We start from the raw sequence: 16,148 nt of genomic DNA, 5'->3' as shown, positions 1-16,148 counted from the left end.
GTTATTAAGTGTCCCCTCAGTAAGTCCCAAGAGCTGAAGTTCATAGAAACAAAGCAAAAATAACTGCTGTATTTTAGCATGTTAGTGTAGAGTACAGATGAGGTTGTCGCTGTTGGTAGTGGTGCTAGGATGTCATTACATGCTGTGTGGGTCATGTTTAAACTTGTCACTTTTTTCGTCTGGACAAGGGCTAGAACACGTTATGTCACACACACCAACATCTGAGAGCTATTAATAGGAGTCTTTGAGCCAGAAAAAAAACCACGTACACCTTGTAATTCTTTTGAAAAGCTTTATTTTGGGAGAAGTTTGGTTGGCAAAAGAAGGCCAAATCTTAATGCTCTTGGCTTTAGCTGTGGACTTTGCTCACAGAGAACAGTTGGTGGCCATCCTACTTCACGAAGGTCGAGCTAGAAAAGCTTATACAACTACTGCCCACTTTATTGGTGGCTTCAGACCGCGGTTTTTGCTTCCTGCAACTCGCGCGGCCGCCGTCGTTCCCGGTACGGTACCGGTACGGTACCGGTACGGCACGGCTGGCAGGCAGCAAAGGGGCCCGGCCCTGCCGGCGGGGGGACACGCCGCAGGCCGTCAGGTGCCCCTCAGCGGGGAGGCGGGCGGCCCGACCGCGGGCGCCTCTGCCGGGGACGGGCGGCGGTGCCGCTCCCCTTGCAGCGCCTCCTCCGCCCGGCAGCGGGGCGGGCGGGCAGAGAGAGAGGGGCTCGCTGTCGCAGCGCAGCCGGCGTCGGCGGCAGCCGGACCGCCTGCCCCGCAGTCCGCCTTGCAGCGTGGCGGTGGGAAGCGTGTCCGCCACCGCTGCCCACCCCGGGCCGCCTGGGCGGCCAGCCCGCGCGGCGGGAGAGCCCCGCCGGCCATGGAACTCTCCCTGCGGCTGCTCCTGGCGTCCTGCCTCTCCCTGGGGGCGGCCGGGGAGTTTGACAGAAGGTAGGCGCCGGCTCCCGGGGGACCGTGGTCGGGGGCCGGCCGGGCAGGGAAGTTGGTGTTTACTCAGGCAGGTCGGAGCCCTCGCGGGGAGAGCGGAGGGAGCCTGGGCTCTCCCCAGGGCGGGCGGGGGGTTCGGCGCCTGCGGCTGTAACGCCCCGGGGGCTTCTAACTACCACCAGACTGCCGGGGCGCGAAATGGCAGCGAGGGGGCTCGTTACGGGTCCCCGGGGCTGCCTCTCGGTGAGGCGGGGGCTCCCGGAGCCCTCGGCGGGACTTGTCTCGGCACTCCCGCCCCCCCAGCCGAGAAGGGGTGCCCACGGGCACGGCCGGCTGGCTGAGGGGCCAGGTGGGCCGACCGCCCCGGCCCCGCCGGCGGCCGCAGGTGGAGGCGCGGCGTGGGCGGGACCCGGTGCCACCCGGTGCCGCTCCCGGGGTTCCCCGGGACGGAGGCGCTCGGCCCCGTACCCCCCGCCCTTGGCCCGCGCATTGCTCGGCAACCTAAATACGGGCTAAGGTATAAAAAAGTTTATTGTTCTGGCAGGGTTGCGTCCTGCAAGGATTAAAAACAACGCAATTTGCGTGCTGTAAAAATAAAATTAGTTTATTGACGCCTCGAGGCACTTGAAACAGAATACGGTGAAGATTGCCACTCAAGTTTTAACATGAAGCGAGGTGAAAATGAATGCTTGGAGAGCGTGTGCCTCGTGGGCCGTGCTGAGCCGTGTCAGGTGTAGCGAGCGGCGGCAGGGCAAGTTGGAGAACGCTGCGAGGAGCGGACTGCCCAGCACAACGCTCCGGTGTGCGTGTGAATCAGGAGCCTGACTGCCTCGCAAGGACTTCTGTTTAGGGTTTGTTCAAAGGCAGTGTTCACATTATTTCAGCTTGTCATAAAAAAACATTAACAATTTACGTCAGTACTTTGTAATTGCTTGAGACCGTGATATCTTTTACCTTGGAACAAGGGAAGACTGCAGCTCCCCTTTTGTATTTAATTTTTGTTTAACAGTTCAGGAAGCTTTTGTTTTGTTTTGTTTCCTTTAATGTTTCAGTGAGAAAGTTTGGCCGTGTGTTGTGAAATAAACCAGTGCTGAAACTTTATGATGGCAGTTTATGCCACATATAAATTCTGTGCTTCAGACTAATGAAATTATTCAATACCAACCTGGGAGTGGCAGCAGCGAGCATATTGCAAAGCACGACAGTTTTTTCAGGCTTTACAAAGTTACCTTAATTATGTTTTCCACTCTTTGCCTAATAGTCATTTACATTTTCTGAACTAAAAACAGTAGTAATGATAGAAATATCATAGACTCAGCTTAAAGCAGTTATGTTTGTTTTTTTTAAAATATATATCTCTATGCAGGAGAGGTTTTTGTCTTTTTTTTTCTTAATCTAGAATAATTTTAGTTACTTTTCAAATGTTTCACCAGACTTTTTTGAACTGTCTTGTTCAGGTGGCCCAGACAAATAGTCTCCTCCACAGGACTGTGCCGGTTTGGAAGTAGAATTGACTGCTGCTGGGGCTGGGCCCGATTGTCCTGGGGACAGTGCCAACGTGAGTATCACTGCTGCTGGAGCTTCTAGTCACTTGTAGAAAAGGCTTGTACACACCTAGTCACGTCTTTCACATGTTGACACACATTCTTACAATGCAGAGCTTAGGCTTTTGCACGTGTGAGTCTGACTTATTTAGAAGGATGTTGTCACATTAAAATTCTCTGTTATTAACAGTACTAAAAATGATTGCAATCAAGTAAGGTAAACTTTAGCTAGGGCAATGAGAAATTGGGAATTTCTGTTCAGTTTCCACTTCATTTCATGCTCTGGTCTAATAGCCTGACATAACACTACACTGTGTCATGTTACAAGCACTGCAGGGCGAGAATATTTGCGTCCAAGAAGGAAACCCAAATTATTGACATTTCACTTAAAAAGTCAATGGAAACGTTCCAATTAGTATTAAAGGCAAACATTCTTTCAGTAACCCCAAACTAAGGGAATAAATCTCCCTGACAGCATCCTTTTACTGGGTCACATGTGAAGAGAAACATCTCTGATATTCTCACATCTATCTAGAATCTTTGATATAATTGCAGGATAACCAAGTAGATAAGTCTTCAACTACATCTTCAAAAGGTATTCTGTGGTGGCAGCTAGCACTCTGTAGAAGTTAAAATTGTTAGGAGCGTCACAGAGATCTCAGCTTGTTAAAATTACAGCCTTTGATACTGGGAGTGCTCGCTCATGTGTTTAATAGTGCATACATGAGTGATGTCCCCTAAGTTTTTGCAGGAGTGAACCTATAAATACTGGTCCTCCTTTTTTTTTTATTTAGATGGAAATGTCTGCATCTAGATCACTTTCTGCAAAGCCATTTTTAAGTAAAACAGATATTAAATGCTGTAAGTGGCTTAGTCTGCAGGGCAGCGACTGTAGGAGGCAAATATTAGGCAAAAGATAGAAATAGCATTGGCAATACAACTGTAGACTCTCAGCAAAGGTTTTGTTCAAATCTGTAAACAGCAAGACTGGCTTCTTCCTTCCCAAGTGTTTTAAAAGCCCACAATATTTAATAGGTCTATAAGATGACTGGTAAAAAAGCTATGTAAAGTACTTCTAGAACATAATATCCCTGATACTGTTTTTTGATGTAAAGTTCTTGGGTTGATATCTCAGGCGATAGCTTGAATCATTCTTGTTACTCTAATTGGTAACAAGTAGCTCTTTCCTTGGGATGCATGTTTATAGAGAAGGAAGGAGAATGTGAAGTATGTTGATTGAAGTTATTCCAGCGATGATAGAATCTGTGTCCATCTTTCATAATGCAATTTTAAATGCTCAGTGATTTTCAAATAAATGTTTGAGGCTATGAATGCTTAACTGGCAAGTATCAATAATTCACCTTGTTAAAAAACCCCAACAAAACAAAACTAAGAACAAAACCAAACCCCAAAACACTAAAAGGGTCTTGCTATGGCCCTTTTCTTACACAAGTTATCACCTGTGTTGTGACCATAAATTGCAGCTCATGTTTAGGTGGAAGTCAGTTTCTCACTAAGTCTGATTTGGGGTTGCATTTTTATGATCTTGGGAGACAGGAATAGTATAAAGTGATACTGTCAAAGGATTCATAATTAAAAGTTGAAAACGAGATGAAAGTAATGATACACAGAATATATGTTTATTTTTTTCCTCTTTGAATTTTGTCAGTAAGGTCATTTGTAGTATTAACTTTTTCAGATACTGTAAATGCTCTTTTTTTAAGGCTAAAGCTAGGTGAATTCTCACCTCCTTCCACTGCGTTTTAGTCCATTATTCACAGATTTTTCTTTATGGACATTTCCAAGCAGTGCAGAGATGGATTTTATGTGTTCATCTCCAGCAGCGGGGACCAGACTTTCAAAAGAACACAATTAAGTGTCTAAATGCACTCTTTTCCCATCTTTTTCGCACACTTTTTGAATTGCAGAGGAGTCTCAGACATTTGGGTAAAGACTTTATTAAAAACTTAGCAGCTCCTTCTGGTTTTTAAATGGGAGCCAGATACTTAGCAAAATAAAGCAAGAAAATCTGCCCCAAGTTGTGGGTTGTGAAAATTCCAGTCATATCACAGAGTGGGAGATTACACTAAATGAAAGTGAATCTTTCTAGTGCTTGCAGCCAAATAGAAAATCTCTAGTCGACTCTCCACCTTGGGAATGTGGCATTCGGTATGAAGGATTAACCTGGCACAGAAGGCAGCATTCCTGGCCTCAAAGGAAAACTTGAGTGTTTTACTGTGCAAAGGGATATCACTGAAAAACTTCCAAAAAGCCAAGTACGCAGATATTTCTCCTACTTTCTCTGTGGAGAAAGGCAAACCTCTTAGTCCTGTCCCTGCAATGAGCAGCATAAATACACGTCAGACTTTCTCTACTAGATGTACATTTTCTTCGCCATTTCTAGAATAAATTGTATTTGCACTATAAAAACAAGTATAGGGTCAGGCTTAAAAATTAGTAGTGAGACCCAATTTACAAATGAGTCCAAAAAACAAAGCTGTAAATATTCAGGCAATAATGCTGAGTTCTTTGTTAGTGAGCTTGAACTGCTTTTCTTAAACTAGTTTGAGCCATCCTTGGTATGCCTGCAAGTGGTACAGCACCTTTGGACTCTCACCTGCTTACTCATGCATAGTTTCCTGTGTAGGCACTGATCACCTCTGAGTTTACCTTTCTGACAACAAATGTAAGGTGAGAGCCATGCTGGAGCTAGAGTGTAGCAAGAGTACAGGCTCCGATACATGACATGGTTGTCCCAGGTTATGGAGACCTGTGAACCGTGATGAGCCACAGGCAAGTGATTGCTAACATACCTGGATACGTTTTCTGCTGTCCAGCTGAGCTGCTCCACCAAACATGTATGGGCATGCCTTCTGCCCATGGCTATTGAGGAAAAGAAAAGTGTTAATTTAAACCAACTGTGTGATTTAAGGTAATGGTTTAATTGTGACAGAGGTTTAAGCCTGTATGTGTCAGCTCTAACAGGGTTGGAGTGTGTGGCACAGCTGACAAGCAGTAACTCACTAAGCCTTGGTAATTCAGTGCTGCTGATCTTCCATCCATAATCCATCTGTACAGTTGCAAATAGAAACTGAACTAGGTTTGCTAAACTTGCTTTTGCAAAGTGTGGAGTAATTCCTTTTATGTCCCTTTGAGTGGCAGAGTGCACATAGAGCATAATTGTGCTTACTGCTGCTTAGTAACACAAGTCAGCAGAACTCAGCTGTCTTTTTCACTTTTACAAACACATAGGAAAAAGTTGAAATCAGGCTCCTCCTTTAATTTACACTCTTCCTTTAAAACATCCTCTCTGTCCTGTTAATAAATTACACCAATCAAGACTTGTACGTGTAAGGAAGCGCACATAGGTTTGATCTGTCTGTAAACTTGCTTCCAAAGCCTGTTGATATCAGCTGTAACATCTCAGCTAGTAGAAATATTCTCTTTTTGGTGATGTGAAATTGCCTTCCCAAATGCTCTTTCCAATTCCAGCAAATGCACTTAGAAGGTATCCCTCTAACTGAAATAATCAAAACTTTGAAACAAGTTGGATTATTTTTTTTTCTTCCTTGCAGGTTGTGAACACCACAGTGAGATCCATGTTTAGGCAACTAGATAGATTTTGCGGTTAATACAAATATAGCCATATTTTCAAAGGGGCTTAACAAAAATAAATTCACTGGCATTTCTAAGTCCTTGTACATTGAAAATCCATCCACACTTACTTAGTGGCCTAATCTAGAAGGATATATTCCATCAGTAACGTAACTAAGTAGCCTTTCTGAGGTTTTGCTCTGGTATGTAAACCAGGTTTATTGATTAAACCTGGTGTGTAGAAAGGCTAATTTGGAAGCAGCAGCAATGTTGTTTAAGCAATTCTTAGTTCATGTGAAGTAACCTCATCATTGATAGAGCTGATCCTTTACACTGATGGACTCACAGCATCAGTGCTTTAAAGTTAGATGTTAAATATCCCAGCTGAAATTATTGTAAAAATCCCATGCTTTTCTGCAGCCTGCAAGATATACTTTCATCTTAATAAGTAGTAATGGCAGTAGTAGCTGTAAGTGGGAGTAATCACACAAAAGCCTGCTTCTGTGAAAAATGGTACGTTGATAAAATACCTGATGAGATGTGTATAAAAATAGAGGTGTTGTCTTGCATTTTTATGACTTATTGTTGTGCACACAGCAAAACTATAACCCAGAGCAAAAGTGAGAGTAGAAGGAGTTTCTTCTGGATTTCTTCTCTCAGAGTGGGGGTTTTTGAATCTCTGTGACAGAACATTTTTGGTGAGAGCAGATATGGACAGTACATTTTTAATTCATAACTCGTTTTGCATTGTAAGGCAACTGTACCTGTGATAATGGGTGTGTTGTCCTAACCCAGAACCCATTCAGGGGGTTTTAAAATACACAGGGAGAATCAAGTTGGGGCATGCATTATTGCATTCATCTTGCACAAACACACTTTTTCCATATGCCAGCAGAAAAACAAATTAGCCTTAAGAAGTTGATTTTTTTTAAACTGTGTTATTCAGCATTAATTTTCATATTTTGAAATAGCTGGTGGAAGAGAATTTCCAGTAGTGATAGGGCTGGAGTTCAGTTCTTTGAGCTGGATGTGAAATGTCAACTGCCCAATAGAAAACAGTTGCATCCATTCCTGTATTCTAGCTACTGTAGTCTAGGAGACCTGGTGAAGCCTGTCATCTCATCCCCCTAATAAGATATCTGTGGCAGTATTCTGCAGGGATGGCAGTCTTCCTGAGTGTTTCAAGGAAAGGATAATCTGGGCCTTGTTGTCCAAGTGTCTCTGCTAGGTCAGAGGTAGGCCAAGCAGCAGGAAAGTCCTTGGAAACTCTGCTGACTGACGCTTACTGGTAATCCAGTGTACAGAAATCGACTGTGAATAAATACTCACATATGGAGCTCTGGAACCTGGTTAGCCTATCAGAAAACTAAAATATGGCATAAGAGATGCACTCATTTCATGCAGAGACTTATGTGAGAAGTAGTGTGATGCTTTTTATTCCTCAGCATGAAAGTTCCTCCCTTTTCCAACAGGCCATGCTAGGGGTTATTGGAAAAATAGTAGTTCTTTGTAGACGTTTTTGCCACTAATCCATCTTGGTTCCCTGAAAGTTATTCTCAGAACTAATGGTCTACCTGCCTTACTTTTAGCTGGCTTATAAATATCTCTGTAGTCCTTTCAAAAGCTGTAAAAATGGTTTCCATGTGTGTGTGCCTTTCATGAACAAAATACACCTGCTTTGTACTTGGCTGCATGTCTGTCTGTAATTGATTTGTGTGCTAGTTCTACGTAGTCAAGGTACACTAAAGATGTAGGCTGCCTTTTGCTTGAAAATTTCAGATGCAGTTTAACAGCCAAGAACTGTAGAAAGAGATACATAGATTTAAAAGGTTCAGCAAGATTTTTTTTTTTAAGAAAAGCAATAAAAAAATACTTGAATTCTCATTCTGGATTACAGTTTGGACAACTCCTTTGCTAGAGGTCATGGCAAAAATGGTTCCTTTTGCTGCATTTGCATGCGTGCAGAATAGAAGGTTGAATCTGCAGCTTCTATAAAGGGATGCAGATCTACTGTCAGATCCTCTGTTGCCATGAGTCTGCATGGCTGTTCCTTGGAGTTTTTGTCCAGTGGGCAGAAACTTTGACCAACAGAAGATACTTAACAGGCATAAAATCCCATTGAACGTGGATTTTACAAGTAGTGATGTTATTTGATTACTTCACTCATTTCAATGTTAAATTCTCCTTAAAGTCTATGAAGTCTGTCTTGAGAGGGGGTTTTGAAGATGACCGTGCTCTTTCAGAGCATCTATCTGTTCTAACTCCTGGTTATCTGGTTATACCTAGGAAGCAAAACCAGAATAGGTCAACAAAGTAGTTTCCCACCACCTTACACTAAACCCATGACAATTAGCTTTAAAAACCTAGGGCAGAGCAATCAAGAAGCTATACAGTACAATAGCCCATTAGTAAAAGTCAAGCCATCAGTTTACACCTCACTTTAGCATTGCACCATTAAAAAATGTTAATTGAAGTATGTCAGATTAGCATTTAGAGTTGATCAAACCTAGCAGAAAGCATTTTCCTATATCAGGAGGTTCTTAAGAGGACCTGCAAGAGAGAGGAGGGGAGCTTGTACAAGCTGATAGAGCAGATGCAGGCATAACCAAATGCTTTGCTGGAAACCGTGCATGCTGCTGCCTTCTTACAAGTTTTGAAGAAACTTACGCTGTCTGTGCTGCTGCTCCTGTCCTAATGAGCTTAAAGGCTGTGTATCTGTACTGTGCAATCTATTTACAGGGATGAAAGGTGGTGGGAGGGTGGAAGAGGAGATTGTGCTCTCATTGATGCCTAGAAGGAGATTTTGTATAACCAATGATAATATTGATGGGAGTTTACCCATATAAATCATCTCAAACATCAATGGGAGAAGAGGCTATGAGCTGCTTAAGACTTCTGTTTCTTGCACGTAACAATGCTTTCAGTGGAGACGGCAATTCTGTATAGTCCAAGATGTACAAAAATAAAACCATGATTTTGTCAATGATGAACCATGAAAATACTGGCTTCCAGGAGGCTGACCCATTAGCATAAACCTTCTTAAAGTCAGTAAGAATTTTGTTACTGAATTTGTGGTCGCAAGCATACAGTCTGTATTAATGCATTGTGTTGGCAATGTTTAATTAACACTGAAATGCAGCGTGTCTGCTTCTTAAAAATGACCAATATTTTTGTGCATCCTAGGTACTTTTCAAAGAAAAGCCATTTTATACAGAATTGCAATACTGCTTTAATACTACCATGCAAGAAAAAATGAGGTTTTGCTATTTTTATTCAGTTATGGTGGGGTTTTTTGGTGGGGTTTTTTCAGTTTAGAAGCTTTATGCTTTTAAAGCAGTTATGACTTTAGTATGTTAAAGATACAGTATCCTTTTCCACTTCCTCACTGCATCCCTCCTGCACTTCATACATAGAATAATAGTTTTGCAGTCCATTTTTTTCCAAGGAAATCTCAACAGTAACATGATTTGACCATTTATAACTGCAGCATATTTGTATTTGGAGCTTCTCTCAAAGCCCAGCAACAACTTGGGGAACCTCCTTCCACTGTAACGAACACTAAGGGACTTTCTGGTTAAAAGTGATTTAAACCAATATAAGTTGCAATCATAGCAAACCCTTAAGTGTTGGTCACATACTATTTGAAATAGAAAGAGTTGCTGCTGCAGTTAAGTCCCAGTCTTTTATAATAAGGCTATGTAGCCTAACAAGCTATGCTGCTAACATTAATTTTATTGGCAAATAAATTGATTTAAAATAAGCCTGAAACATAAATCTGTGATTGCATCTTATTTAAGTTTTGTAGCATATCTGGTTTCATATGGTACTAAGAGCTGAAAAGATCTCTAAGCATTAGTTTTAATTTAGATGACATTCAAAATTTAAACACTATAAAAATGACCAATAGATTTATATGCCAGCATGTTTATTGGTTGCATGTCGGTGTAATTTTAATTACCCTCAAATTAGCATCCAGATGCTAACCCTTTATGTTTGCTCTGTGGAGACGCAGCATTAAAAATATATTTAAACAAAAGGATACTGTCTCTTTAAGAAAAGCATTTATGTTCTGTTGATGGAAACAAGGAACCTAACCCGTGAAACACAAGAATTTTTATGACTATGTACCATATGAAACATGACAAAGTGTAGCTCCTTAGTTGATTGAATAAGAATAGCATCACGTCATTATATTTAATTAATTATATTTATTTAATTAATTTAATATATTTAATTACTCTTATGTATCAGAATGTGTTTGTTAAATCTCATAATGAAATACTGATGTAAGGTATTTCCATTTTTAAATGTGTACCAGAATTTTTTTTTGTTTCAGAAAAGCTCTGAATGTTGAATGTGTGTTAAGTCTCCAGGAATGTAACAAGTTGATAAAAACCCCAGCCAAGTCCATCCTCCTTACAGGAAAAAAAAGCTGGAATTTCTTTTTTTGGATATTTGTTTTGCAGCTTTCTACGTCTTAAGGCAGAGAATAGCCAGCCTAAGGTGCCAGCCCAAAGGTTAGCTGAACATATTTCTTGAAATAATTTTGGCAAGGTTATGACTTGGAGTTATGGCCTCTAAGTCATAAGTTTACATGAAAACTATAATACGTGACAAGAAGATGTAGATGTTATTTTTTTCTCTCTTTTTTAAACATTTGATTTGGGGAAGATAAGGGGGGAAGGAAAATGAACAGGGCTGTTTTATCCCAGTCACCTATCTGATGAGATACTTATTTCCTAAACTTTTCCCTTTTCACTCTTTTCATTTTTCTTTATTTTACCCTCAAGCCCCAGACAATATTTTTTGCTTCCTGCCAATTGTTTATACTCCCAGCAATGGATTTACAAGCTGTCAGACTTAGGAGGCCTGATTCTGCTCTCACACTATCGAATCATGTGCACTGGGAGGTTAGTTTGGGACGACCAAAGCACGCACTGCCCCCACCGTTGCCTGCTTTGCACCTCCACTACAAGTTGTCATTCCCACAAAAGGGAAACTTGACAGCCCCTGGCCTACAGCAGCGACCAACCTGGCACGTTAAGAGCAAAATGAAATCCGCACTAGTTCACGTTGGTACCCAGGGCTGTGGCCTGCTGCTGCTTAGGAGTTGATATGTCTTGTTTCCTTACCCTTGTGGCGGGAGTACCAGTCGTTACAAAGGGGAGCAAAGCTGTTTGTTCATCTGTCCCTCAAAGTCAGCTTTGTTACTGTGATACAGAAGTTACTCTGCTGAAGCCAGTGGGTGTTACATTCTAATAAACAAAATAGTAATAGGGCCCGGCTTGTTTTCTGCTACCATGCAGAGACACTCATGCCAGCCTGCTTCTACCTGCTAGAATTCAGTAGGCAAGCAGAAAGATTCAGGTAACAAACAGGAGTTTGAGATGATAAAGCACCGTTCTTTAAGAAATTGCCACAAGTCACTTGAAATGCAAACATGAAAAGCTTGACAAAGCATGAAATAATTCTTGCTTTTCTAATTTTGCATTGTGTAGATCAACTTTTCACTTATTTTTAAAGAGTATTTAAGTGCATAAGCATGACTTATCCAGTCACTTTCACTGACTTCATTAAATCCTATTGATTTCAGTGTTACCCATACTTAAGTTACACGTGCCTTTAAGTGCTGTTCTGAATAGCAAGGCATGAACCAGGGTCTGGATTTGTGTATGCAGTTTGGAAACACATTTGGCAGCAGTCAGAGGCAAGCAAAGAATTCACTGCAATGAATAGCCCACACTGATTGCAGTTTGTCATGTTAATGTGCTGTTACCAGAATCGTATGTGCAAATTGAGTAACTGATTTACCCAGGCAAATGTAGTAGTTGTGCATGAAAAATTGGGAGCTACTTACTTAATGGAACTGTACGTTTCAGATGGAAGCTTAAGCATGCATTTTGACAACATTTGTTATCATGAACGTTACAAGTAAGTGTAAGTAATTTGTGAAAAAATATTCAGGCATAAGATACTACCATTTTATCTGATGATATTATCAATCTCTAGTTAAAGAAGTTGGTCAAGGACATTTGTTATCTTTTAAAAAGTAGACTAAGGAATGTTTTTCGTATGAAATTATCTGAAAATTAATACCCAATTGCCCTAGTCAGGCTTACTAAGCTCTGCAGAGATATATGTCATGACTGCTAATACACTTACTTTGGAAGCAAAGTTATATTTTTCAGAAGTAATTCTGTAATGTGAGTTATGGGTATGACGAGTTTTTACCACCTACTGGTAACTGTGTGGTAGGTTAAGCTTTATGCATTCTCCTGCATTTGTATGTAGTTGAACAAAAAAGAAATATGTAACTCTGACAGAGCTGCAGTGATTTATTTTACAAATTAGCTCATACCTTTGGATTCAAGATCAAAATGACTGTGAATAAGGAAGATTTATTTTCGTGAGTGTGTGTTTATGCAATTGCATAATTTGTGAAGAGTTACCAAAAGTAAATAGAAATAGCCATGAGCTGAAGCTGGCTCTGAGGAAGGGAAGGATAGAACTTGAGGTTGTGGTCTGTTAGTACCACAGGAAAAAGGGAGTCAGTTTCAGGTGAAGGAGGAAGCATAAAGGAAAGCTCGTTTCGCCAGCATGCAAGTCTTAGTATAAAGTTGGCACTGGGGCAACTGTCGTGATTTTACCCCAGCCAGCAGCTGAGCACCACGCGGCCGCTCACTCACTCCCCCCCCATCGGGATGGGGGAGAGAATTGAAAGAGTGAAAGTGAGAAAACTCGTGGGTTGAGATAAAGACAGTTTAATAGGTAAAGCAAAAGCCGCGCGCACAAGCAAAGCAAAGCAAGGAATTCATTCACCACTTCCCATGGGCAGGCAGGTGTTCAGCCATCTCCAGGAAAGCAGGGTTCCATCACACGTAATAGTTACTTGGGAAGACAAACACCATTACTCTGAGCACCGCTGCCCCCCTGTCCTTCCTCTTCCCCAACCCCTTATAAACTGAGCATGACGTCATATGGTATGGAATATCCCTTTGGTGAGTTTGGGTCAGCTGTCCTGTCTGTGTCCCCTCCCAACTTATTGTGCACCCCCCCAGCCATACCGCTGGAGGGGCGGTTGGAGAAGCAGAAAAGGCGACTCTGTGTAAGCACTGCTCAACACAGTAAAGGTTTGTGAAGTTGAATAGTATCTAATAATCTCTGGGTTGATGCGCAAATTAATTTCCACATTTGGACAAACAGAATTTTGAGGAGCTGTGATTTAAAGTCAGAGTAAATAAGGGGCTGTGTGTTACTTGGGAAGAGAAGGCAGAAGCAAGGCCATTTGGGCAGATGGTTGGCATAGTTTGTTTCAGATGCAGGTATTTCTATGCATATTTTTAGACTTCAGAGAGGTGAAGATAGAAGTTCAAGGACAGATTGGACATCTGCAGTCTGGCATTTGAGGCAGATTTGAGGGGAGGGATGCAGAAAGAGCAATTAAAGACTTTGAGGGCAACTTCTGTCAGTGAAACTCTTGTTGGTATCACTCAAGAAAAATGATGTAAGGAATAAGAAATAACTATTAAGAAACAGAAATTAAGAGGCAAAGCAGAGAAAAAGAATGTAACAATTATATACAGAATTATACTCAAGGCTGTTTTGATGAAAGATGTTGCTAGGAGTGTTGAAAAACCAAAGAAGAGTTAAATTGGTAGAGACACTTCACTAAGAAAGCTCAGGGATTTCCATTGTTGGCCACAAATGGAGAGGAGGAGTTAGGTAGGAACCAGGCAATGCAACTGTCTGGTTAGGACTCCACCAAACAGTGTTTTATAATCAGGAAATAAATCATTAACATTAAAATTCTAGATGAGAAGGAACAGAGGGGACAGCATGTGGTAGTCACCTATGCCCTCAAAAGTTGGGCAGCCTAGTGCAGAGGAACTGACAAAACCTGAGGGGGACTTCCAAAGCAGTTCTGAGGGAACTGTGTGCAGGGAGAAAATACAGATGAACTTTAAAAACCCCAGCATTATAGACCCGTAATGAATTGATTGAATGTGGTTTTAATTTATTGTATTTATGCAACAATTAAATAATACTTTAGAATGATTGAGTCATGCTCAGACACCACCAGCAGCTAGTACTGGCTGGGAAGATCGGTGGCTTCTGGCTTTTACACAAGAATAGCATGTGCTAACAGCATGTGCATTTCACCAGAAAGTCTTTCTCCCTCTCTTCCACACTGGAAAAAAACCCAAACCACTCATTCATGTTTCAATTCCTTGTGTTATTTTTACAGGAAGTTTAATTTGTCCTGAAGTTCGAGACTTAAAAGGTGGTATTTATCATCTTATTTTGGAGGACAAGGTAGTTCTTGCCAACCTTTTAAATAGGTACTCTGTTAGATTTATGGCCAAATAAAAGGCTTTAGGATACCTCCTTGACTCCATTGAAGGCAGTGGGAACTGAGACAGAGGAAGTCTTCACATCTGGCCTCAAAAAAGAGTTTAAAATGATCAAACTGAAATGAATAATCATGAGACCGGAGTTTATTTGCTGGTATCTCTTGAATGAATTGGGCAACAAAATGAAATGGAAAGTTTAGTTGTGGTTTATCCTATGGCCTAGGTAAAAAAGCAGCAGTTGACTAAAGATGAAAATAGCTGTGCTTAGGATTTCTTTCTGTCTGTCGCAGACAGCATTGCTACTACCCAATGGGTGTGCCAGTTTAAATGCTTTCAGAGAGGAATCCTTGGAGAAATGGTAGGTCTTTGTTGGTATTGATTCAACAATAAATCAGCAATCTTATTTTAGTGGCACTTGCCTATACAAGTTTACTTTTAGCTTTTGTTTAAAACAATTACCATTATAAAGAGTAGAAAGTTTTTGCTTCTTTTTGGCAACCTTTTTGTACTCCTATCATCTGGACTTCATTGCCCTAAGCATGTAAGAGAGTGACTTTTTCAGCCTGATGTAACACTCCACTGGCTACATTTCCTTCTTGCCTAGTAGGGAAGTGAGTGTTACGTAGCAGAATGAAGTCCATGGGAATTATGGCTTATTTCAGTGAGTGGAAATGTGAGTTGATTGGAGGGAAATTATATTTATATTAGTTGTTGTGGTCAGTTGTGGGGGAATTTTATAATTTTCAAGATGCAAAGAATATTAGTTGGGAGACTTTTTTCCCTACTACTTATGAGTCTAATTGTGTTAAAAAAATGGATAAACTCCATGCAACTATGTGTGGGCAAAGCAATGAAATATTCCATTCCATTCCATCTGGAATTTTGCAAGAAAATAGAGTGCAAAATTCACAGAAAAAACCCAGTTACATCAGCATACATAGTGTATACCAAGACTTATACCAAACAGCTGAAATAATTGCCTGCTATTAAAGGAAATGATGAAAGTCAGGCTCAAGCTTATTTTTATACCTGTACCTCATTGTTGACTGTGTTCAATCAGAAGTCTTTGGGAGTGAGCGAGCGTGTATCTGCTGCCGTGCAGGAGCAGCTTCTCCTTTGGCGGGGAGGTGGCGTGAGGAGAAGGGAGTGGTCTGCAGAGCCTGAGCCAGCCCACCACTCTGGGCCAGGGGACTCTGGTAGAAGTCAGTGGGAAGGACATGTAGATGTCCCCACGTGTGCAGACTTGGCTGAACACCATCAGCTTCTTAAGTTCTGAGCACCATGCAAAGCCCCGTTCAACTTAATGGGAGGATAGATAACACAGATGGCTTGATGACGGTGGCTTGATTCCTGATGGAAATGCTGTGGGATGTATCCATGGTGTCGGCTGAGCTACACATGTTGCTAAGCTTTCTGCAAAGGGCTTTTCTCTTGTGTATAGAACTTCTTCAGTTGTAGCATTGTATTGCATTTTAGCAGCTGTGTATAAATAAGATGCATAATATTTAAGTAGCCAAAGTGCGCAGAATGTACTCTAATAAACAGGATTTCTTCAAGTACAGTGTTTGGCAGCAAACATAGGTTTGCAAATACGTGTTTAATGCAAAAAAAGCATTTTATCATGTCTTTGACTTTATGGATAATGATTTGCTAATCATTAGGAAACTCTCCTTGTGGTAGTAGAGATTCTTGAGTTGTAGACTGCTGAGGCACTGAG

At 41.4% G+C, this 16,148-nt stretch overlaps 1 protein-coding gene across 5 annotated transcripts in view; it reads left to right on the top strand.

Annotated features, from left to right (window-relative positions):
* The first annotated feature begins 596 nt into the window (after positions 1–596).
* The window catches only part of NPNT (nephronectin), a 56,687-nt gene continuing 41,135 nt past the window's right edge, over positions 597–16,148 (top strand). The window contains exons 1-3 of one of the 5 annotated variants that reach the window (XM_075751496.1): positions 597–945; positions 2,400–2,500; positions 10,547–10,597. In XM_075751496.1, the coding sequence (XP_075607611.1) occupies positions 875–945; positions 2,400–2,500; positions 10,547–10,597 (223 nt within the window). In that variant the 5' untranslated portion in view covers positions 597–874. The remainder of the gene's footprint in view (positions 946–2,399; positions 2,501–10,546; positions 10,598–16,148) is intronic. The other 4 variants (XM_075751494.1, XM_075751497.1, XM_075751495.1 and 1 more) reach the window with 4 other exon arrangements.

The sequence above is a fragment of the Balearica regulorum genome, chromosome 4, assembly GCF_011004875.1.
Source record: "Balearica regulorum gibbericeps isolate bBalReg1 chromosome 4, bBalReg1.pri, whole genome shotgun sequence".
Lineage (NCBI taxonomy): Eukaryota > Metazoa > Chordata > Aves > Gruiformes > Gruidae > Balearica > Balearica regulorum.
The sequence above is the reverse complement of the archived record's forward strand: the minus strand, read 5'-3'. Positions and strand labels throughout refer to the sequence as shown.